Source organism: Oryzias melastigma, linkage group LG2 (assembly GCF_002922805.2).
Source record: "Oryzias melastigma strain HK-1 linkage group LG2, ASM292280v2, whole genome shotgun sequence".
Lineage (NCBI taxonomy): Eukaryota > Metazoa > Chordata > Actinopteri > Beloniformes > Adrianichthyidae > Oryzias > Oryzias melastigma.
Genome location: NC_050513.1, coordinates 8013655 through 8037435, shown reverse-complemented (window position 1 = coordinate 8037435; position 23781 = coordinate 8013655). Strand labels below are relative to the sequence as shown.

Sequence of the window (23781 nt, the reverse complement as noted above, 5' to 3'; positions counted from 1 at the left end):
CTGGTTGAGCGGGACTCTGACGACAGGATTGGTGTAGGACTGCCATCTAGTGGACTTTTTGGATCATAACAACTGACTCTTCGGTGGTTTTCAGGAGAAATGCTTATAGATTTGGAACAATAAACTCCTCTCTCCTCTGCGTCTCCTCTAATTACCCTCCCGGACGCTGATTTCTCCTCGGATTGCTCATAATTCTGGGATTTGTTGCTCATAACCGCAGTAGGCGTTCGGCTCGTTCGGTTGCCGAAAATAAAATCATCACCCTCCTACCCGGCGTGCGAGCAGGTCCAGATGGTTGAATTTTCACTGACGTCCTCCCGCTGAATTTCCCTATTGTCTCTCTAAAATTAGAAGGTAATACTGGGTGAAAATGCTGCGTCTGCTCAGATGGAGCTGCTTAATTATCGGGAACAGGACAAGTGCGCCAGCCTCGAATGAACCGCGGAGGAGAAGGCAGAAAAAAATAGTTTAAACCAATAACTTCTGTTAGGAGAGACTAAATTAACTAATTATTAAAGTACAAAACCAATACATGCATTTCCCATCACTCCTATTTAGATTACAAAATAAATCCCCACTAATACTCCCTTAAATTGGCCAAGAACACCACGAAGGTTCTGCAGGTAAACCTAAAAACACCGATAATAATAAAGTACCCTTATTAATGTTAGTTAATGCATAATTAAGCATTATTTAACTATTAAATGGTGTGCTAACACTTTTTCTTCTCTGATGTGGGGCCGGGATCGGTTTGTAGGCTAACAAAAGAGGTGTAAAAATGTCAGGATGAGTCTAAACGTAAAATTTTCTGGTTTTCCAGAAAATCACAAATTAAGAATTACTAATAACCCTTTCTCACATCCGGCCTTTGGGGTAATTCTATCCGGCCCTCCACATAATTTCATTTCATTGTTATTAATGGCTCGATGTTATCTTTTGTTTATTTCTAACTTTTATAATTTTGACAAAATATATTTATGCTAATATTTATGCTACATGCTAGCTGTTTTGGCTAACTTAGACTTTTTCAGTTTTTTTTTCTTTTCTTTATTTTTTTGGCTATTTTGAAGTTTAGCTATTTTTCATACATGCCAGTGGTTTTGACTAACCTACATTTTTTTGTTTTTAGGCTATTTTGGCATTTAGCTAATATCTTAGCTAGCATTTTCATCATCTTTAGCAGCCAAATTTAGCTAACAGCATACACACTAGCATTATTGCAGGTAATGCTATATATTTAGTTTATAATTATGTTAAAAAAAGTTTTAAAGTTTTAAAAATTTTGTTTTAGAGTGTTCACTAAATGTTTATCCTTTTCGGCTAGCGACCTTAGGTGGGTTTTGGATTTTGGCCCCTTGAGTGATTGAGTTTGTCACCCCTGACCTACACACTTGAACATTTTCACACTTTTCTCTCTTGTTTAAACTCAAAAATAAATCCAGTTTTATAGAATAAAAGCAAATATTTCATCACGATTAGAGCTGCATGTATCAGATGGGGGCACAGCAGGGCCGGCCTTGGACATAAGGCGAGTTAGGCGGCCGCCTAGGGCGCCATCTGCCGGGATGGATGCCAAATTGCAATGTTTTTTTTTTTTTTTTTTTTAATACAGTTTGACACACCACTTATTTAGTGTAAAATGTAAAAAAAACGTCATAATTAAAGCCATAAATAAAATAACTGAAAAGTTTGACATAATTAATACATTTGTCTGATGCAGCGGCCCACCTTGCCTGATGCAACCGCTGTAAAAGCAATCTTGTTTTTTTTTTTTTGCTTTTGCTCTTTTCAAACCCTTAACAACTATAACCTTTAAACCTTAAACACTAGAGATGCCTGTCAATCATCTATCACACTGGGAGAGCTGTATCAAATGTTGGAGCAGTGGTTAGCGGAGCCGCCTTCCTTTACAAAGGCTGAGGTTTCGTGTCCTGGTTACGAAGAACTTTTAGTATCGTTAAAAAACATTTTAAGTGGTTATTATTTAATCTTTGACACACTTAAAATAAATACATATTTTTTAAATACATATTTTAATAAATACATAAATACAAATGTGCCTGAGCGGCCGCTAACCAAATCCTCCATTTGTCGTACAATTTTTACCTTTTTCTTAAAACTTCCACGGTTACCGCATCACGTGTAGCAATTAAAAAAAAAGAAATGTCGTTGGCCAGCCTGCCGATTTTGATTAAAAAAAAAAAATTGCATTTAGATTGTGGCATTTAAGGTTATGAGACTGTAGTCTAAATGTAAGTTACTGAATCCATTGGTTGGCAGTTAACTAATGTTTAGTTAGTATTCTGACTGTTTTATCTTCAAATGCAGGAAGGCCTTTAATTCAGAGATAAGAAAAACTTGTATTCAACCATCTGCATTAAGGTAGTCTGACTAAACCCGTCATTATGGGCTCCGTTTTTGCAATTCTTTTCCCTAAATTATCCATTTTAAAAATTATGTTTCCATATTTTTATTTTTGTAATAAACAAATCCTACATCAAACTGAAAGAAAATTAGGTTTGAACCAAATCGTGGGGGACGTGAATTGTTGCATCCCTTATTCAACGTAAAATAAAAGCGACAAATTCCAACAGGTTCTGTTAAAAAAAAAGATCTTAGTGAAGAGTTCTGGTTGAGAAAGTTCTGTTTAATGTTCTGGAGTCGCGTTCGGATCGGTCTGTCTGTGCGGCGACAGATGGAGCGAGTTCTGTTGACAGAACGCCTCGTGATCCAGCTGTCTTACTGAGCCAGAGAAGCAGAACAATAAAGCCCCCTTTTCTTCTTAAAGTGGAAACAAAAAAAAAAAGCTCCTGGAACATTACAGGAGCAGATTTTCATAAGAAAAGTGGCCGCAGATGGTTCTTCTTCTTATACGACCAAAAATAACCATTTTGGAACGTTCGTGTTTTAAATGTACTTTTAAAGTGTCAATATTTCCTTTTTTTGGCTTTAAAATAGTCTTAAACAGACATTTTTCCCCAACATTTCAAAATAAAAGCTTACCATTCGAGTCTCAAAAGCAGAAATGACTTTAACATCTTTTATTTGGGCTCCAAATACATAAATGTTCATAACACAGCCTGCTTTGGATCTCATAATACATTAAAGTTTGGACTGATCACTGGTGCAATAAACAACAGTTTGAATCTGAACTACAGCCCTATGTACACACAATGATAGTTTATCGGTCTGATGAATCATACTGAATAGCGAGTGACTAGTTACAATCACTTTTCTTTCACAGCAGATGGAGCATCCTTATTTCTCGTTTTTTTTTTCTTCTCGAGTCTACGCGTCACAGTAGTCCCCAAAAAGACAGTCTTCAGTGCTTTTATTCTGAAGGAACTTCCTAGTTAAGTAGCAGTTCGGCTGGTCTTCGCCGGCACGTGAAGGTGATGCATCTCCACAGATGCAGGTAGAAGACTTTTAATCCAAAAAGTTCAAGACCTGAGATGTATTTTTTTTGTTTTTGTGGAACAAAAAGTTTGAACTTAAAAAATAATAATAAAGTAGCGGTGTAAACGATGGTTGCTAACACCGATTTTTCCCTTTGGTGACTCAAACATGCAGAAAAACCCGCTTCTGTTCAAAGTCACGGCTTCAATTCATTCATAAAACTCGACGCGGATAACTTAAAACAAATAAAATTCTTTAAAATTCTAGAAAAGTCGTCCTAATCGCCGCCGGCGGCTCCGCGGCTACAAGTTCATTCCTTGGGCACTTAGTAAAGAGTCCAGCATGTCGAAAGTGTTTTTGTAGTCGGTGTGCTGGCCGTTGGAGAGGATCATCCCGTTCGTCCCGTCGTGGTGCTCCATCATCCTCGGGCCGCCCTCAGAGGACGAGGAGTAGTGGGAGGAGCCTCCTTTGGAGGAGCGGCTGCTCTTGGACGAGTGGTGGTGGTGGCCGTCGGCGTGCTGTCTCTTACGGGACGAACCGGAGGAGTCGCCGTGGGCGGCGGCGCGGGTGGTTCCGTTCTCCCTGCCGCCTGCTGTGAGGGAGTACGAGTGTTTGGAGTGGCGGTGGCTTTTGTGCTTGTCTTTGCTGGCCTCCGAGCCGCCGTGGCGCTCCGACGAGACTTTGATGCGCATCTTCAACTCCTCGCTGGTGGAGGAGCCGCCGTCGGCGTAGGAGGTGGCGGCGGTGGCCGCCCGCGGCTTCTTCGAGCCGGGCTTTTCCCTCCTGCCGTCGTGCTTCTTGTGGTGGTGGTGGTGGGGGGCGGGGGGAATGTACATGTCCGTGCCGGGCTCCTCCTTCACGCCGTTCTGCAGCTCCGCCGCCTGTTTTTCCCGGTACTTTTCCAGAGTCAACACTTTCTGCGAGCGGGAAAAGGCGGCGGCCCCCAGCTGCTGGTGGTCGCCGCCCCCGCCCGCAGCTTTATGTTTGTGCTTGACCAGCGTGAAGTCCGAGTGGGGGGGCTGGGAAAACTGGTCGCTGAGGTTCTGGTACAGGCTGTAGGGAGCCGGGATGCTGTTCAGGCCCGGCATGGCGCCGGCGTCCGTGCTGGAGAAGAAGGAGTTGGCGACGGCGGGGAGGCTGTCTAAGGACGTCCCCTGGTAGGCGGTCTCCACGGCGGAGCCCTCCGACTTTGGTTTCTTAGCAGCTTGGATCGCCTGCAAAGGAAAGCGCAGACAGAGATGAGCGTTCTGAGGCGCCTACACGCCGCCGCCGCGGGAAACGCCCGATCACCTACCCTCCAGTTCCGTATCCTCTTCAGTTTGCTGGGCGTCCTCTCCAGGATCTGCAGGAACTCATGGGTGAGTTCTGAAAACCACAAAGATGTTGCTGTAAAAAATCATGCTAGCTTCTTTATTTATATTTATTTACAGCATGTGTCAAAGTCAAGGCCCGGGGGCCGGATCCGGCCCTCAGTGATTCTATCCGGCCCTCCAGATCATTTTATTGTTATTAATGGTTCGATGTTAACTTGTGATTATTTCTAACTTGTATAATTTTTACAAAATATATTTATATTTGAAATAATCTATAATAATCTTTATATCTGAAATAATATTCCTGTATTTTTATTATTCATAATTATGTTGAAAAGTTAAGGTTTTAAAGTTTTAAACATTGTCATTCTGTTAGCTTATTGGACTATTTTGGTATTTATTAAGATTTTTTAGGGTATTCTGGAGTTTAGCTAAAATTTCAGCTACATGCTAGCTGTTTTGGCTAATTTAAGTTTTATTTTTTTGTTTTGTTTTCAGCTTCAGCGTTTTTAGCAATCAATTTCAGCATCTTCAGCTTACAGCATTCACACTAGTTTTATCTGTAATGCTATATATCTAGTTCATAATTATGTTAAAAAGTTACGGTTTTAAAGTATTAAAAATGTAGTTTTAGAGTGCGACCTAAGGTGTGTTTTGGATTTTGACTACCCATGCGATTGAGTTTGACACCCCTGATCTACTGAAACTGATCACTTTTGACAGTCCAAACATTTACACAACGCGTGTTCAAGCGGACTCTTCCAATAAAAAGTCTACGTTAAGGAGCGTTTTGGCCATCTGTGTCCACATATAGCTACGTATGTTTTTACTGACGTTTTTGTGTTTCTACGTACAGAATTGCGTGGACGTTGAGCCACTTAATCCAGATGGCTAATTATGCTTAGTTTCTACTGTGCAGTCTAGACCGAACTACTGTGCTCCTGGACGGTTTAGATTGGTCTCCGTATTTGCGGATTCGTCGTCTCTGGTCCCTGACAATAAGGTCGGAATACTATATGTAAAGAAGAACACAGCTAAAACTTTTTATTTGGATCTCCAGTCGGGAAACGTGCTGGTGGGGTGATTGCTATTGTCGTAATAGCTTTCCACCAATCAATGGATTAAATCGTAGCTCCGCCCTAACTAGGGCTGTGGATCGTGGCTTAGGTGGCGATCCGATTCAATTCACGAATCGAAACACGATTCTTACTTTCTAATATACTGTTTGTTGCCATGTGTGTCTCTTTACTGGCAACAGAAGAAACAAAAATGATTTGTATCAAATCACAACCATTTATACTTTTATTTAGAGCAGCAGATCAGAATCGACAAAACTGATAAAAACAAAGATTTAAATTAAAAAAAATGATTTTTTTCATAAAGATTAAGCAGTAAAATAGAAAAATAAACAACATAAAAAGCATAAAAAATGATTGTTGTTTTTTGATAATTTATCTAGAAAACCTGAAAATGCTCTCCACAGTTTTCTATCCTAAGTTTTTAAACAGAAATAAGCTCTCGCTAGTTTTACTTTGAAAACCAAAAGATTCACCGACATGAAGATGTGTTTACTTCTGGTGGCAGTAGCTCTGTTCTTTGGGTTTTGTTTAAGTTTATACACTTAAAATCAACATTAAAAAAATAAATTACCCCAAGATAATATTTTACTGTTATCTACTATATTTATAAAGATCGCGAATCAGCGATCTTGGATGTTACCGACATTCGTACTTGAATTTTTGGAAGCAGACCGCGAGTATCTGAGCACAAGTTGATGCCCTAAATTTGAAGGTACTTTTTTTCAATTTCTCTCCATTTGGAGGGATAAATGTAGGGGAAGAATTCGATTCATCCATATTCTGAAATATACTGGCACTGAACTGTTTTGAGGCCAAATCGCGAGATTTGCATCACTTCGACATTTCCCACAAAGCCTCTTCCAACTTTAGGTGGCAGACGTGCGCTAAGAAGCCCCTCCCTGCTTGTTTAGTGTGAACGCCATGGATGAAATACCAGGCGTGTACATAGCTATCTGTGATGCCACAAGCTTCACAAAAGTTCATGAAAGCTGAAGTTTCGGAGGATGGAAACAAAAACTCAAATCCTGACAAATTTATTGATTTGTAATTATTTTGGTTTCAGTTTTTTTTTGTATCCGACAGTGGCTCAAACAACCTCAGCTTCAAAAACTGGTTTAGATTCATCTGGAGACTTTCATTTGATCTGAATTTGTCTTCCGTATTCACTCCTTAAGATTTTCCGGCTTGTTTAATTTCTTTTTTTAATTTCTTCCTATTAAAGTATTTGTCAGTCACAAATTCTGCAAGTAGTTCCACTTAATCTTTAAGTCTTTAATGTTCATCATATGTTCCACCTGTAGCTCCATGCAAGATCTCCTCTGAAACATCCCAGAATCACAGGTGGGAACTGGTCATTGACCTGCCAAGAGCTGGTTACTATAGTAACATTATCGTGGATTCAGAGCTCCAAAGGTTCTCCTGCTTCTCAAGTTCCCAGGAGAACGTTTGGGTGATCCAGAAGATTAGGATTAGATTAGAAGATTAGGAGAATGTTGTGTGGTCAAACGAGACCAAAGTGGAGGTCTCTGGGATAAATGTCACTTGCCAAGTTTGGAGGAGGAATAGTAGGTACTCCATGTGAAGCATGGAGGTGGAAACATCATGGTTTGAGCTGCTTTTCAGGAAAAGAGGACCAATCCGTATGAAGGAGAGGATAAATGGAGAAAAAGATGGTGAGATTTTGGATAAAATCCTCCTTCCATCAGTGAGAACATTGAGGGTAAAACATGGATGATCCCAAACACATCACCATGGTAACGAAGTACCATAGACATAAAAAGTTTCATTTTGACATTTGGGAAAATTCTATCCAGACATCAATAGAATAGAGAAGTCCAGAAACAGAACCAAAACACCACAGCTCTCGAGAAGATCTGCAAGGAGGAATGGACCAAAATAGCAGCTACAGTGTTCAACTCAACATTTGATCTCCATCATTGTCAACCAATTTCTGCTTCATTATATAAATAAATTCTTCAAAAATCAAACATTGATTTCCCGGATTCTTTCTATTATAAATACGACAGACCAAAATTGTCATTTTAAGTAAAACAGCTTGAAGAATTTCTGACTGAGGCTTTTTTGCCCCAATATACACAAATAATAAATATCTGATGAAAAGGGAATTAGTTTAAACCAATCCAATCTTGCATTAATATATGAATGGAGGTTTCAGTCATGATGTTAGAAGGATACAATGACTTAAATCTGCCACTAGATGTCCTTGTTGGGTTGAATTTATTTACTATAATAAACTTCATGTTGTTCTGGAAGGTTTTTGGAACAAATTTAACAAAAAGTTATTTATTTTTTACATTTATGTACATTTATGTACAGGATTTCTATTTTTTTTTAACAAACAGGTCTTAAAATCCCACCTTAGTTCAGTTTTGTTCAATAAAAGCAAACTTTATTTTAACAAACAAATGTGACAAATTTGAGGACAATTCTGCAGCAGTTAAATTACCAGTTATGTCAAAAAAATAAACATTTCAAAAAGAAAAAGGACTCTCACCGTCGAGCAGCTGTAGCGTTACGGTTCGGTCCACATACTCCCACCAGTTCTTCCCATCCGTGGACACGGGGATCTCCCAGTTGGACCATTTACAGGCCAGGTGGATGCAGACACATGCCACCACTGTGGGCCTGTACTGCAGGCAGAAGGTGGTGAGGTGCAAACTGCAGGGACACACAAAAAGCAGGGAAAACTCCAAGGGTTAAAACAGAAAACATCCCATTTTCTTCTAACAAAACACACTTCCTGACATCAATCTTACCTCCTAAAGCCAGACGATCTAACATCAAAAATGTGTCTCATCTCAAAAACAATCACGTTATTATAGATAAACTATTCACAAATACTAAATAAATTGAAAAAAATTGAATAATTCTGATAAATATCGTTAATTTGATGAGTTAAAAATGACTGAAGCATTTTATTTTGAAATATAATTCCATTAAAAATATTCAACTCTATTTTGAAAGAGCAGAATCATCACAGAATTAAGGTGTGAAAGTAAAAAAATGTTCATCCTTCAACACAAGCAGACATGACTTCAGCAGAAAGAGCACATTTTATTACCTATGATCACTGAGTTTTACAAAATAAGAGCCAAATCCCCAAAAATCTGACCCTGTTGGACTTTGGGGCGTCTGTACACCAAAACAGAACTCTGTAAACATCCTAGCTGCTAATTAGAGCCTCTTTTCTAGTTAAAAATGAACGTTTAATTTATAAATTTGAGGTGAATAATGTTGTTTTTCACTCAGAATGTCATGTTCTTATAAAAAATAAAGCAGATTCCTCCTGTGACACCGTCAGAGGACTCTTTGTTTCTATTTGTGGTTTTCGTCGTCATTTTGGTGTACAGGAGCTCCCAAAGTCTTCTGTGCTTCATTCTCCCTAACTCCCAAACTACACTGCAAACCTACCGATTATAAATATTATGGATTAGTTATGCTTAAAGACCAACTTTTTAAAAGCAAGAAATGTCTTCAATACATGAAATTACGAAATCAGTTCCACCCCCATACAGTAGGTGGCAGTATGCAGTTTTTCGTCATTTCTAAAAATAAAGTATTTAGAGCTACAGAGACATTTTTATTGGTTTACGTTCTAGATTTACGGCGTAAAGCTGTTTAAAGCAGGGTTTTGCATAATAAACTCGGGCATCACATCGATGTTAGCATCGGAACTTATGCCTTCAACACCGCGGCTTAGGCTCAAATATTTACATTCTTCTGCAACTATAGCTCTTCTATCGGTAACGTAATTAGCATATTTTCAGCTAATTCTGTAGTAGCCTTGAGCTAAAATGCAAAAATTAGCAAAAGTGAGTTGTTAAAATACAAAAATTAGCTATTTTTGAGGCGGAGAAAAGTGACGTAAATATGTCAATATGTCTGAATTAGCTGATTCGCGTTGATGTCAGAGTGTTGTTTAAGTGTCGCCAGCTACGCACTAAACATAACTTAGATGGATATTGGCGTAGAATCTTGTGCTAATATGCAACACTTTTTAGTTAAAGTGTAAGAACGCAAAGCAGCTTTTTTCGTAAAACACGATTTCGCTTCCTCGGAAAACCATAGAATATAATTTAACCCTTTAATCCCCGAGCCGTCGCTGACGACAGCAAATAACCCGTTCTTTGAACTACCGCAACTTGTCCGCTGTTTACGCAATTAACGTAATTTCTACGTCAAATGTGTAAACACGTCATAACTGTACAGTGTTGTATATCAGAGCGAAGCTGCTTTACTCAGCTTCCAGAATCCACTGGAATTATTCCCATCGTGTGAACGGTTGAGGAGTTATAGTTGAAAGAACGCCGACACTGGAGCTAAAGCGCCAATGTTGATGGGTTCTGCACAATTGTACAATGATATAAAGCAAAACGATGGCGACAGCCAAACAAATATATTTGTACTTGCATATCGAATCAGTGGAACTGGAAATCCATCCAATCCAATCATTACTTTAAAAAAATGTTTCCAAAAAAATGTATCTATAGGTCGATCCAGCGTTAGCATTAGCCGTCCTATGGGAAATTCCATTATACGTTAGCATCAAGCTAACAGACTTTAGCATTATGCATTAGATCGATCTATACTTCTATGGATTGATTATTGATCTATTAAGCTTGGATCAATTCGGATTGATTAATCGATTTTATCCACCTAGCCCTGCGTATCACGCTCAAACATACTCCGGTAATTTTATTCTGTTTGCAGTGTAGTTTGGAGTTTTTTTTATAAAAACTCCTCTGAGGTCAAAAGGTCAACAAAAAAGAAAAGAAAAAAAATTAAAGAACTGTGAACTATACTTACCAAGAACCTCTATAAGTTTAAGAATCTTTAGCGGCAATCTATATTCAGGCTACCGTTTCAGCGTTTTTTTGTTTTGTTTTTTTAGACACTCCGTACCAAACAACCCGGAGAGGTGAACAGCACCACTACACTCCGCTTTGTGCATTCAACCCCTATGTGCCAAGAGTGAGCCCTTGTACAATACACCGCACGGCGGCCCGGCCGGTACTTCCCCCCACCGGGGGTTCCCAGGGACCGGGCGCCAACAGGGCGTTGGACACAGGAAGGGGGACCCTGCAGGACAGGAAGCTATAGTGTGCCATTACAGTGCAAGAATGGGAACAGGATAATAACCTGTTGGTAGCCATGAAATAGGAAGTCTGAGCCAAATCTCTGCTTGCTGCAAAAGAAAAGAGAAGGGTTTGAGTTAGAGAGCGTCGGACAATCGCCATAGCAACATGCAAAATCATTTAACCCTTTAATACCCGCAAATAACAGTCTTCAAACTCCCGTTAATGCATTAATTTAACAGATTCTGAAAGCTCTATGGGTAAAAAAAGGATGAAAGAGAGTAATACCTCGCACTAGCTGGGAACATCTCACAACATCTGTGTGAGGATGATCAACTGTTATTTCAAAACCTGCAGAGGAGACGTTGAAAAGTGACACTTTTACAAACTGGTTCCAATAATAGAGAAAAATGCGGTGACCAGCAGCAGAACTCACCCAGCGTTTGCAGCACGATTGACTCCAGAACTACCAGCTCGTGCGCCTGCAGCTGGAACGCCTGAAAGAGTCCAAGAGCCGGAGAACAGTCAGATAGTTCCTCTGTCTGCTCGACTCATCAAATGCACTAGTCCAACCATACAACTACCAGTGCTGCTCAACTATGACGATAAAAATGAAGAATTCTGATCAAATTCTTATGAATTTCTCACATTTCAAGTGAAAATCGATTCACTTTTTTGAAAACTCAAACCTAAAAAGACTCTACTTAATTTTCAAAATAAAGGTTATTTACAGGTAAAGTGCTGTGATGTGGTTCAGCTACAAATAAGCACATTTTCCAGACAAATAACAGAAATTAAGACGGCTGTGGTTAATAATAATAATAATAATAATAAGTATACTGTCTGTTTCAAGTCTCTCAAGTCTTTTAGGAATGAAAAAACCTTGACAGTGTCTCTACTCATTAATGCCACACAAGTCAGACAGTAGTTCTGTCAAAATGTTTGTGTTCAACAATCCTGAAGGATATAATGATGTAACAATATTTGAAACACAGCTACAGATATTTGAAATTAAATACCCTTATTTCTATAGAAAGTGACTAAAAATGGGACTTTAACTTTAAATAGGACGATTAGTTCAGAATTTTCCTTCTTTTATGGATACATTTGGAAAAAAAGTGGAACTGAAATTAGCTGAGAATCAAGAAGGTTAAAGGCGATAATTCTAGTCAAGGGTCAAAATAAAAGCTCGAGACACTAAAACAACTAAACTCTGAATATTGGTGATCAAACCAGGCAAGAGATCTCAAATACAAAAGAGGATTGTACCGTTACTTTAAATGATATAAACCTAGACACTACGCTGGGTTTTGTCTGTTTTACCCCCAAACAAAACCAAGACATGAAAATTTAAAACTAAAGTTAAACAAAATAGAAGATTGATCTATTTTCAAAATGTTTCCAGTGGTCTTTTAATTATGATTATGAAAAATCTATGCGTGTATAGTGTGGTGAAAAGGCTATTCGGGCTACCACGTTCAAACGCTCGAGTTCACACATCGCTATGCAATTTTCAAAGATTATTTTCAGGTTCTACGTATAAAATACATAGTCACTGAACATGTGTTACAGATTAAAATAGGTTGAACTTTGACTAATCAAAGATTAGGATTAGATCGTGACGTATGGATGGCATCACTACCGAAGAAGCCCCTCCCTGCCTGTGCAGTGTGAACACCATGGACCTTCAGTACGGTTCGATTAAGAGTGGTCTAGGCACTTCGGGTGAGCATTTCCACTCATAGTTGGACCGTCACGACACGGTTGCATAACTTTACACTATAGTAGTGCGACTACAGAAAAAGCTAAGCTTACATGAACAATAGCGGGGGTCATGCAGCAGCTCATTTTTTCCCCACTTGGCTTTAGGTACTTTGTTTATAAAAGTCAACACCGTTTGAAAGAAAAGTGCAAGGATACAGTCGTATTGACTTTATAAAAATACCAAAAGAACATGTTAAAAACACAATTTCCATGAGTCAGTAGCAGAATCAAAGAAGACGCCTCACATCTGAGGGTCAAGTGTCACTTTTGACAGTTGTCGTACCCCTACGGGAACAAAAAGGAGCCAAATACTCACACTGCTTTTGGTGTCTAAGGCCGGCTCCGACGGGTTAATGAAGGCATGGGCGATTTTAATGACGTGCTCCAGCTTCCTGGGCTGCTCTTCCACTTTAGCTGCCAGGAACAGCGTGGTCTGAGAGATGATCTACACCAGGGAGGAAGAGAGTTCACACCAGGACTTCACAATAAAAGCCCAAACCCTCCCAACAAATACTTACATTTCTGTGGAACTTGGTGAATGAGTGGATCATATAAAACCTATGCATATAAACTATGGCGGTATTGATTATTAGTTGCGAGCTGGATACGCAGTTAAGGAAAATACGCATTTTTGATGACGAAATTGGAGGAAAATGTCGTAAAAAGGGAAAATAATTCGCACTAAGTGACATTTAAGTGTGAAAATTGTGTTTTTCTTTGGCGTCGTAGTCAGGAGCTAACAATAGACTGCAGTGTAGAGGCCAAACAATGGTTTAGCGACTAGCATTTAGCTAAAGCGAGCGAAAATGGACGTAAACAGCGTAAAATGTTAAATATTACTTTAAGAATGATTGTAGGTAACGCTTAAAGACACAATAGTGAAATAAAAGTGGGACTATATATCAGAGGATGCTGGGAAATCGAGCTGAAAGTGAGCTAGCAGCGCTAGCCGGGCTGTTTACCGGCTAGCAGAAAAGGATACACGTTCAGCCTCTGGCCGATGTCCTGGATGAGGTTGGCGGCCTGCTGCCGGTAGGACAGCTCCCGGTCGGCCTCGATGCCGCAGCGGCGGGACGGCGTGTTCTCCAGCTGCTCCCGGGTGAAGAGCCATTTCGTGGAGGGTCCCCGGTGCACCGCCATTACGCTCCCGCAGCCGAGCCGGACGGCGTTAGCATCGGGAGGGAGCGAGGCGGCGGAAACACGCAGAGGCAGCCAGGAACCGGTAATGGGAGTTTCTCACAGCGCCTCTAGCGGCGACTTTGTGTAATGCTTCCAACAAAAACCATTTATAGTAAATTTAAAGTTAATTTAACCACAATTTTATAGCCATTAATTGATTCTGATACTTAATTATTTATTTGATCAATTTTAAACAAAATTAAATATTTAAGGGATTAAACAGTATGTTTAATACTTGATATAAAAGTGCAGTTTATTTTTCACCCATGAAAATAAATGCCTTTTTTCTTTACATTTATACATCATAAATCACATTTATTATCAATTATTGTTCTTACAAGTAATAAAAATATTAAATTTCCAAAACGGGTGGTCTTATTTTATTTTTTAAATGCTTCACTACTTTCTAGTTTGTTAAATGTTATTTATTTATTTATCTTTCAAGATAAAAACAGCAATAATGCATGAACTTTTTTATCTGTAAATTAGTGCTAAAGATTAAAGAATACATTTTTGGCTGAACATTTTTTACAGTGGGAGTATAAAAAAGAAACTAGGTTGAGAACATTTGGATTAAAATTTACTGTAGATTTTTCGTTTATCTCATTTTCCGCAGGAATTTGGGTCACACAGTGTTAACAGCTATCTATTTAAAAGGGAAATTACAACTTTTTAACAATTATTTTCACTAATTTGATATCTTTTCATAAATATTAATAAAAAAGTCATTAAACATTCCCTGTTTTTGAAATTAGATTATTGTTTAAATTAAGTTGGTGTCAACGATTTTTATGGAATGTGTTGATTTCTTTCTTCTTCGTTTTTCATGGTTTGTTTATATATTTTCCTGAACGTTTTCTATGGGGTCAAATTTAATTTCATTTTTTATTTTTATTTTCCCTCCTGAAAAGCAGCTCTGAGTGCTGCAGTACCTCACTTCATCCGCTAGAGGGCACCCCGTGACAAAAATTAAGATCAGCAGCATTCATTTTATTTTAATATGATTTGTACGGTTATTGTGGTTTGTACATACAGAAAGTATCTCAAAGTAAAAGAAATAAGAGGCAGACAAATATACATTTGTTTTCTTTCAAGGGATGTTGTACATTTCTTTTTCTTTTCTGAATCTGAACCGTCTTTTTATAATTTCTGCATTTTCCTTTCAGTCTGTGAACCCTCAAAGGTTCATAATTAGAGTCCATGTGTGACTGTAGCAGAACGGCTCAGCCTTTTCTGTTATTTGTTACCAATCTGTGCGCAGGGTCCTTTACCATGTCTGTAAACACAAAAGAGGCACAGCTTCCGGTCGACGCTTTCAAAATAAGTTACTAAATCAACTTTAATGGGACGTATTTAAAGTGTTTCAACGCTAGAGGAAGTTCTCAATTGTTTTTCTTTATAATTAATAAAAGTTAGACACATTATAGAGCAATAAAATAATAACATGTACATGTTTTTGCTTGTTCAGCCCTTATGAAATTGGGTAAAAGGAAGCAGCATACATAAATATTTTATTGCGTATGAAAATTGTTATATTTTTGTAAGAAAATTAATGCTAATATTAATTATATTGTTACTAATATTTAAATATTTTATTTATCTGCAGTAGTGAATGTAAAGTCATTAATAATTATCAAATATTTAGTTATACAGACGTTCTATTACATTTATTTATAATTAGGCAATAACTACTTCAGAAATTACGGTAAAAATAATATATTTTTTATCAAGACTAACTTTTTTCTTAAATGTCTAAGTTCTATTTTATATTTTCATTTAAATTAGAAATTACGGTAAAAATAATATATTTTTTATCAAGACTAACTTTTTTTTCTTAAATGTCTAAGTTCTATTTTATATTTTCATTTAAATTTTATCCAAGATAACAGAAGAACTACTGAGCCCAAATTATATACTTTTTGTTCTAAAATTACACAGCTGTTTATAGCTGGAAACATTAGCTTAAAATTACTATTTTAAAAATAATATTTGTGCCTTTATTTTGAAATCCAAACCCTTCAATGTCCGGTTGTGGCGCGTGCACAGTATGTAATTTGGCGCAGCTGGGTTCCCAACTCCACGAGGACTCCCCCCTCCCCCTTCCCCCGCCCGGCGTCTGAGCGGCTCCTCTCACGCAGGTGAGACATTTCTAGAGACAACATGACCGAACCGCCGCCGAACCGAACCGCCACCGGGGAGCCCGCGCTGGCGAACGGCCAGTGCGAGCCGACGCAGCCCCAAGAGGAGCAGCGGGAAGCGGAGGGTCCCGGAGAGGGCTTGAAGATGGACCAGGAGATGAAGATCACGGACAGCATAGAGGACCGAGGTGGGTGGTGTCTGTCTGCCGCCACCGGGACTCACGCGCCACCCAAACAACACCCAGACTCTATTTGGATCCACAAACCTGATGAGGATCGCGGGTTTACCCGTCTGCTTTTTAATTTATAAAGCCAGGTTTATCATTCCTGCAATAGTAGACTTATTTTATAAAACCTGATTTATTCCCTACAAAAGAAGACTTTTATTTAGTAAAATCTGATTTATTTTCTGCAAAAGTAGACTTTTATTTTATAAAACCTGACTTATTTCTACAAAATACTCTTATTTTGTAAAATCTGATTTATTCTCTGCAAAAGAAGAGCTTTATTTTGTAAAGTTGGATTTATTTTCTACAAAATACGACTTTTATTTTGTAAAATCTGATTTTTTTCTCTACAAAAGAAGACTTTTATTTTGTAAAATCTGATTTATTCTCTACAGAAGACTTTTATTTTGTAAAATCTAATTTATTTCATACAAAGGAGAATTTTATTTTATAAAACCTGACTTATTTTACTATAAAAGAAGACTTATTTTGTAAAATAGGATTTATTTTCTACAAAAGAAAACTTTTATTTTGTAACATCTAATTTATTTTATGCAAAAGAAGACTTTTATTTTGTAAAATCTGCTTTATTCTCTACCAAAGAAGACTTTTATTTTGTAAAATTAAATGTATTTTCTACAAAAGAAGACTTTTATTTGGCAAAACCTAATTAATTTAATCGTCAACAAACTTAATTTATAAAATCTGATTCATAATTTTCAATATAAACAGACTTTTTTTTTTAAATAGTGTTCAAAATAAAATAAAATAAACTGAAAAAAATTGTAAAATCTGATGAATAATTTTTGTATAAACAGAATTTCATTTTATCAAATCTGATTCATATTTTCAACATAAACAGACTTTTATTTTACAAAACCCAATTCATTATTTCTACAAAACTCTTATTTTGCAAAAAAAAAAAAAAAAAATTCTACAAAAGAGACTTTTATTTTGTAAAATCTGATGTAAAATTTCTGGATAGACGTGTTCTTTTTAAAGAAGGCTTTTATTTTCTTAAATCTTATAATTTCTACACAAGCAAACTTTTATTTCCTATTTTAAAAAAACTATTTTAAATTTCTACAAAAGCAGACTATTAATTTATAAATATTATTTGATATTGTTATACAAAAGTAAAGTTTTTTTATTTTTTTTTATATTTTTAGAATCTTGGTAGGTTAAAAAAAGTTGTAATATTTTGAAAAATCCCGAAATATATCTATAATTAGGCAAAAATATTTTATAAAATAGTTTTAAAAGTAACAAAATGAATATAATATAGGTGTAGAAAAATGATCAAATGTCTGGATTTTTAATTATGTTAGGTAAATATTATTGAATAAAACAAACTTTTTTTTAAATGTAAGGGTTTATTTCTTATTCTGTGTGAAATGGACTTCTGTGGTTGTAAATCTTCCAATTTGGGGCATATTTTCACTAAAAGTTGTGTATTTCATGTGTTATGACGTGTTTGTATTCATAAACATGAGTGTAACTTTGCCCTGCGTGTCGCCTGCAGGTCTCCTGGAGAGCAGCATGCGCCTGAAGCCTCATGAAGCCCAGAGCTTCCGGAAGAAAGCCCTGTGGGTGTCGTGGGCGTCCATCGTGGCCACCATCGTCCTGGCTGTCGCTGCCTTCAGTGAGTTTCTGTGGAGGGGGCGGGGCTGGTTCGCTAGCGACGGTCACGCCTGCAGAGACAAACACTCTCATGTTTGTTCTACACGTTCATTGCCCTTCAAAATAAAGCTCCAGAACATGAAGCTATCTGTGAATTCCTGCTGGAATTGGATCAGCCGGTCAGGAGAGACGTCCCTCAGGAACGGACCGCAGATGTTCTGGCTCCATTATCTCATCAGCGTGCGCTCACATGACTAAAGATGTGTCTGAGCTCCAGACTCGTAGTGACCGCTGACCTGGTGTCGCTGCTGTCATGTGACCAGAACGTGTCACAGGCTTTTACTGTAAAATTACTTACCTGTCAGGCGGGTTGAACTCATCTGAAAGTTAAGGAGCTGTTGTAGTTTTTTTGATTAAAAAAATGATTGGATAGAAAAGATGATCGCCAATTAGGGGAGGAGTCTTTTCTACGATCATGGAATTGGTCCTTGGATCAGGGCAGATCGTTGACTGTATATAGAGAACTGGAGGGAGTGGCCCCTCCCCGCTTGCATCTCAAACAAGATGACTCTACAAAATCCCATAGACTTGCTCCGATACCTTTTAATAACTTGTTCGTGACAATCATAATTTTATTAAACATGATTTTTAATTTTCATCTAAGTCATGAACCGACCAATCAGATGCCTCAATAAAAATAAAAACATTTTATTGACAGATTCTCCTTAACCCGCTTTGGTTGGGGTGTGGACTTCCATAAGCTAACACCTGACCGACTTGGACCAATCACTGCTTCCTGGTGTCGTCTGGCTCCAACATGGTGGCGTCCATATTGCCAAACAATGGCTACTGAATTGACTTCATTTGGTTGGAGCCAGAAGCAAGTCGTTTTCTATGGGTGATGGATAAAACGAAAATGGGTGTTGAAGAAACTCTCAGATTTTGATGGAGACCCTAAATCAGACTAAAAGTTCCTTAAACTAAATGTATTTTCTGCTTTTTTGTTTTTTTAGGACCATATTGAGCGTCATAGACGTCAGTAGAAATCAGAGTCACAGGGTTGCTCAGAAGAATGTTGGAACCAGAGCTTTAGTATGAATATTTTTGTTGCAGAATCTGACTATTTAACATTGAAATGATTGGAGACCACGCCCACAACTTGTGTTCCAAAATGGAATGTAAACCAGGAATGTTGCAGCTCCTCAAATCAATGGGCCCGCCCCCTTCAGGTTTAATGACCCCTTTTTGGAGTCATAGAAAATATCACTCCAGGTTGTATATGTCGATGATAGACTGAACTGCTGATGTTGAAGCCCCTTGGTGGCTATCTGGTGAACTTACATAAATTAAACCCCCATTAGTTTACAAAGGATGTTCAATGTTTTGGTTTGGTTGATGTGGGTGTTGACGATCTTAGCTTTTAAGGAGACATGTTTGGTTCATCTGATCTAAACAAGTTCCATCCCCGTATTAGTTTTTATTTTTTCTCTTCAAGTATTTTTCCTCTACAGTTTTTTTTTTACCTTCTTTTCCTTTATTTGCACCTTTTCTTCTTCCTTAGTGAGCTAGTTCCTTTGATCTGAGAATCTGTGTCGACTCTTCACTCCATAAAGTGATAAACCTGCACAACTCCATGCCTTTATTAGTGCCTAAAACCATCCCGTCTGTACATTAGCTCTGAGCTAACGCTTACAAAGGCAGAGATGAAAGCAGCAGAAGTGGTGAAAAAGTTCTCAGAGCTGACACGTTGATGAAGGACTTCATTAGGATTCAATGTTTTCCTGTCTGAGCGCTGCAGGCCGTTAAAAACTCACCTCTGCTGGATGAGATAAAAGTCCACTGAAGATTAAAACTGTTACTGCAGCTTCAGTGATCTGTTGAATGGAAGACGGGTACAGCTTTACAGCACAAGACCTCCTAAATCCTGATTAGCTCTACGCATAAATGGAAAATCGCATCAGTTTGTGCAATACATATATCGTAAAAGATGACGTAAACCACAAAATCTTAACATATTACACACACATGCATAAACAGAGAAACCATTATGTTTTTAAAAAACTTAAAGGCAAGTGCACTTCTTACGTTTCTTTTAATTCTTACCTATATTAGGTAGATAAGGAAGATCGTTGTTCTTGGGTTAGTTTCCCCAACATACAAGTTCTTACCTGTTTCCCATTAAGTTAACTTGGCTCAAATGTGTGTAACTTGTCTGTGACTCATTAGCAACTCGTCTGTGACTCATTTGTGACTCATCTGTGACTCATCTGTGACTCATCAGTAACTCATCTGTGACTCATCAGTAACTTATCTGTAACTCATCAGTAACTCGTCTGTGACTCATCGCTAACTTATCTGTGACTCGTCTGTGACTCATCAGTAACTCACCTGTGACTCGTCTGTGACTCATCAGTAACTCGTCTGTGACTCATCTGTAATTTATCTGTGACTCATCAGTAACTCGTCTGTGACTCATCTGTGACTCGTCTGTGACTCATCAGTAACTCATCTGTGACTCGTCTGTGACTCATCTGTGACTTGTCTGTGACTCGTCTGTGACTCATCACTAACTTATCTGTGACTCGTCTGTGACTCATAAGCAACTCATCTGTGACTTGTCTGTGACTCATCAGTAAGTCGTCTGTGACTCTTCTGTGACTCGTCTGTGACTCATCTGTAACTCGTCTGTGACTCATCAGTAACTCGTCTGTGACTCATCTGTGACTCATCAGTAACTCGTCTGTGACTCATCTGTGACTCATCTGTAACTCATCAGTAACTCATTTGTGACTCATCAGTAACTCATCTGTGACTCATCAGTAACTTATCTGTAACTCATCAGTAACTCGTCTGTAACTCATCAGTATCTCGTCTGTGACTCATCAGTAACTCATCTGTGACTCATTTGTGACTCATCAGTAACTCATCTGTGACTCATCAGTAACTTATCTGTAACTCATCAGTAACTCATCTGTGAATTGTCTGTGACTCGTCTGTGACTCATCAGTAACTCGTCTGTGACTCATCAGTAACTCGTCTGTGACTCATTTGTGACTCATCAGTAACTTATCTGTGACTCATTTGTAACTCATCTGTGACTCATCAGTAACTTATCTGTAACTCATCAGTAATTTATCTGTAACTCATCAGTAACTCATCTGTGACTCATCGCTAACTTATCTGTGACTCGTCTGTGACTCATCAGTAACTCATCTGTGACTCATCAGTTATTTATCTGTGACTCATCTGTGACTCGTCTGTGACTCATCAGTAACTTATCTGTGACTCGTCTGTGACTCATCAGTAACTCGTCTGTGACTCATCGGTAATTTATCTTTGACTCATCAGTAACTTGTCTGTGACTCATCTGTGACTCATCAGTAACTTATCTGTAACTCATCAGTAACTCAGCTGTGACTTGTCTGTGACTCGTCTGTGACTCATCAGTAACTCGTCTGTGACTCATTTGTGACTCTTCTGTGACTCGTCTGTGACTCATCACTAACTTATCTGTGACTCGTCTGTGACTCATAAGTAAATCTTCTGTGACTTGTCTGTGACTCGTCTGTGACTCATCACTAATTTATCTGTGACTCGCCTGTGACTCATAAGTAACTCATCTGTGACTTGTCTGTGACTCGTCTGTGACTCATCAGTAAGATGTCTGTGACTCTTCTGTGACTCATCTGTGACTCATCTGTAACTCGTCTGTGACTCATCTGTGACTCATCAGTAACTCGTCTGTGACTCATCTGTGACTCATCTGTAACTCATCAGTAACTCGTCCGTGACTCATCAGTAACTTATCTGTGACTCATCAGTAACTTATCTGTGACTCATCAGTAACTCGTCTGTGACTCATTTGTGACTCATCAGTAACTTGTCTGTGACTCATTTGTGACTCATCAGTAACTTGTCTGTGACTCTCCAGTAACTTATCTGTGACTCATCAGTAACTCATCTGTGACTCATCAGTATCTTATCTGTAACTCATCAGTAACTCGTCTGTAACTCATCAGTAACTCGTCTGTGACTCATCAGTAACTCGTCTGTGACTCATTTGTGACTCATCAGTTACTTATCTGTAACTCATCAGTAACTCATCTGTGAATTGTCTGTGACTCGTCTGTGACTCATTAGTAACTCGTCTGTGACTCATCAGTAACTCGTCTGTGAGTCATTTGTGACTCATCAGTAACTCATCTGTGACTCATTTGTAACTCGTCTGTGACTCATCAGTAACTCGTCTGTGACTCGTCTATTACTCATAACTCATTTGTAAAGGTGCTTTCACACCGAATGCGATTTGGGTGACAAATTTGCGTGCCCCGCCCCTCTTTCGCCTCGCAGCGAATTCGCTGGTCGCCGCTTGTCAAAAAATGTGGGAGGAGCTACCAGCTCTGTCTGTAGATATCTCACTTAGAATGAGTGGAAGACATATGATGTTGAGGAATAAGGTTTATTTATTGTGAAGATTTCTACAAAAACACCAGTAATCATGTCTCCATGTTTGGGTTATGATTATTATTTAAAGATTTTCCCGGTGCTGGAGGCTGTGTCTGTATGACAGCTGCTCCTGCTGTGTTTCTGTGTCTCTGTGTTTCAGCTTGAAGGCTCTCTGTTTCATGTTAATCTGAGGAGGGGGGGGGGGGGGAATTAGGAGACCTTTTTCTTTTTTTAATGTTTCATTGAGACTCGAGCTGGCAACCCCCGCAGCATCTCTCTGTGTGCCGGCATATGGAGCGACTGGTGCAAAAGCCACGGATCTGTAGGGTTGGGCACCGATTGGGTTTTATGCGGTTCCGGTACCAAAGCGGTTCTTTGGTTTCGGTTCCTAATTGGTTCCAATTTCGGTACTTTGCCCCCCGGTTCCCGCGGTGGTTTTCTGTCTCCGGGCATCTGGAGCGGGCGAGCTCCGATGATGTCTGTGAGGATGTCTGTCTCCGCGCTGTTACAGGACAAAAACATTCATATTAGGTTAGTATTCCACCCGCTGATCGGGTCACTGAAAACGTCCTGTGCTCAAAGCTGAGTTCCTGATTAGCATATGTGACACAGTGACCTTCAAACTTCAGATATTTACATTTTGGCTGTGCTGCCCCATTCTCGCTGCTTACATCAGTATCAGTTCTCAGGTTCAGTCATAGACTTATCAAATGCTTGATGCATCTATACCTCAGTTTCAATGAAACAGAAACACCAAAAAACGTTGCAAACATTTCAAGCCATTTAAAAAAAAACATTTTTTTAACATCTGAAGTTTGCTAACCTAAACACGAGAGCATAAACTCTGAACTCAAGGACTACACTTTGATTTAAATCAGCATTTAAATGTATTTGATTTAACTTCCATGACTGCATAGACGTCCTGTAGAAACACTGAGCTCCATCACAGATGGATAACGGCTCAGAGGCTGCATCCTCTGTTCTGCTTCTCCTTGGAGTGAGGAAGAGGAGGAGGAGGAGGAGGGTTTGTCTTCATGTGAGCTCCTCTCTGCTGACATCCATCCTGCCTCTTTGGGAGCCAATTATCCGCTCCTGGCTTCAGCTTCCAGACACCCAGATTCAGAGTTTCTTGTTGCTCCTCCTAATGAAGGAGTGAGGAGGAGAGGGGGCGAGGACGGAGAGGATGAAGGGCAGGAATAACTTTACACTCAGATCTGTGCAGAACAGAGCTCTGCAGCCTGCGGTTTCTTTTTCGCTCCATCAGCTTGTTTGATGCGTTTGAAAAGATCTCCACCTGTGAATCTAAAGAGGTTTGCTTCACCTCTTCGCCCCTAAAGGTTTCATTTATTTATTTTTTTAACAAAGTAGCTTAAAAACAAAACTACACTGTAAAAAGTGAAATATTGGATTAATTAACAAAAGTCATGGTTGGAAATATTAGCTTTTATCAAATTATATTTTTACGTTGAGTAAACCATCCACTCAATTTTTAATTTTAAATGTAACAAATTACAGAATTTTTT

At 38.7% G+C, this 23781-nt stretch overlaps 2 protein-coding genes across 2 annotated transcripts in view; one reads left to right on the top strand and one right to left on the bottom strand.

Moving 5' to 3' along the window:
* Positions 1-3026: 3026 nt before the first annotated feature.
* Positions 3027-13880, bottom strand: LOC112160097 (cyclin-T2). Its single transcript, XM_024294462.2, has 9 exons — positions 13631-13880; positions 13167-13248; positions 12965-13093; positions 11321-11381; positions 11173-11235; positions 10949-10994; positions 8304-8467; positions 4691-4761; positions 3027-4610 (listed from the first exon to the last, which is right to left on the bottom strand). Exons 1-9 carry the CDS (start codon positions 13786-13788, stop codon positions 3699-3701), a joined length of 1686 nt encoding a protein of 561 aa, XP_024150230.1. The 5' UTR covers positions 13789-13880; the 3' UTR covers positions 3027-3698.
* Positions 13881-15849: 1969 nt separating this feature from the next.
* The window catches only part of LOC112159998 (transmembrane protein 163), a 26268-nt gene continuing 18336 nt past the window's right edge, over positions 15850-23781 (top strand). The window contains exons 1-2 of the mRNA XM_024294294.2: positions 15850-16153; positions 17715-17834. Of these exons, the coding sequence (XP_024150062.1) occupies positions 15988-16153; positions 17715-17834 (286 nt within the window). The 5' untranslated portion in view covers positions 15850-15987. The remainder of the gene's footprint in view (positions 16154-17714; positions 17835-23781) is intronic.

Excerpts from the sequence above, each read along its gene's own strand:
- LOC112160097 (XM_024294462.2), bottom strand. The coding sequence starts at position 13,788 with ATGGCGGTGCACCGGGGACCCTCCACGAAATGGCTCTTCACCCGGGAG. Across the intron at positions 8,468-10,948 it reads TATTTCATGGCTACCAACAG|TTTGCACCTCACCACCTTCT; the intron begins GTTATTATCCTG and ends GTGTCCCTGCAG. Across the intron at positions 4,762-8,303 it reads AACGCTACAGCTGCTCGACG|AACTCACCCATGAGTTCCTG; the intron begins GTGAGAGTCCTT and ends TGTGGTTTTCAG.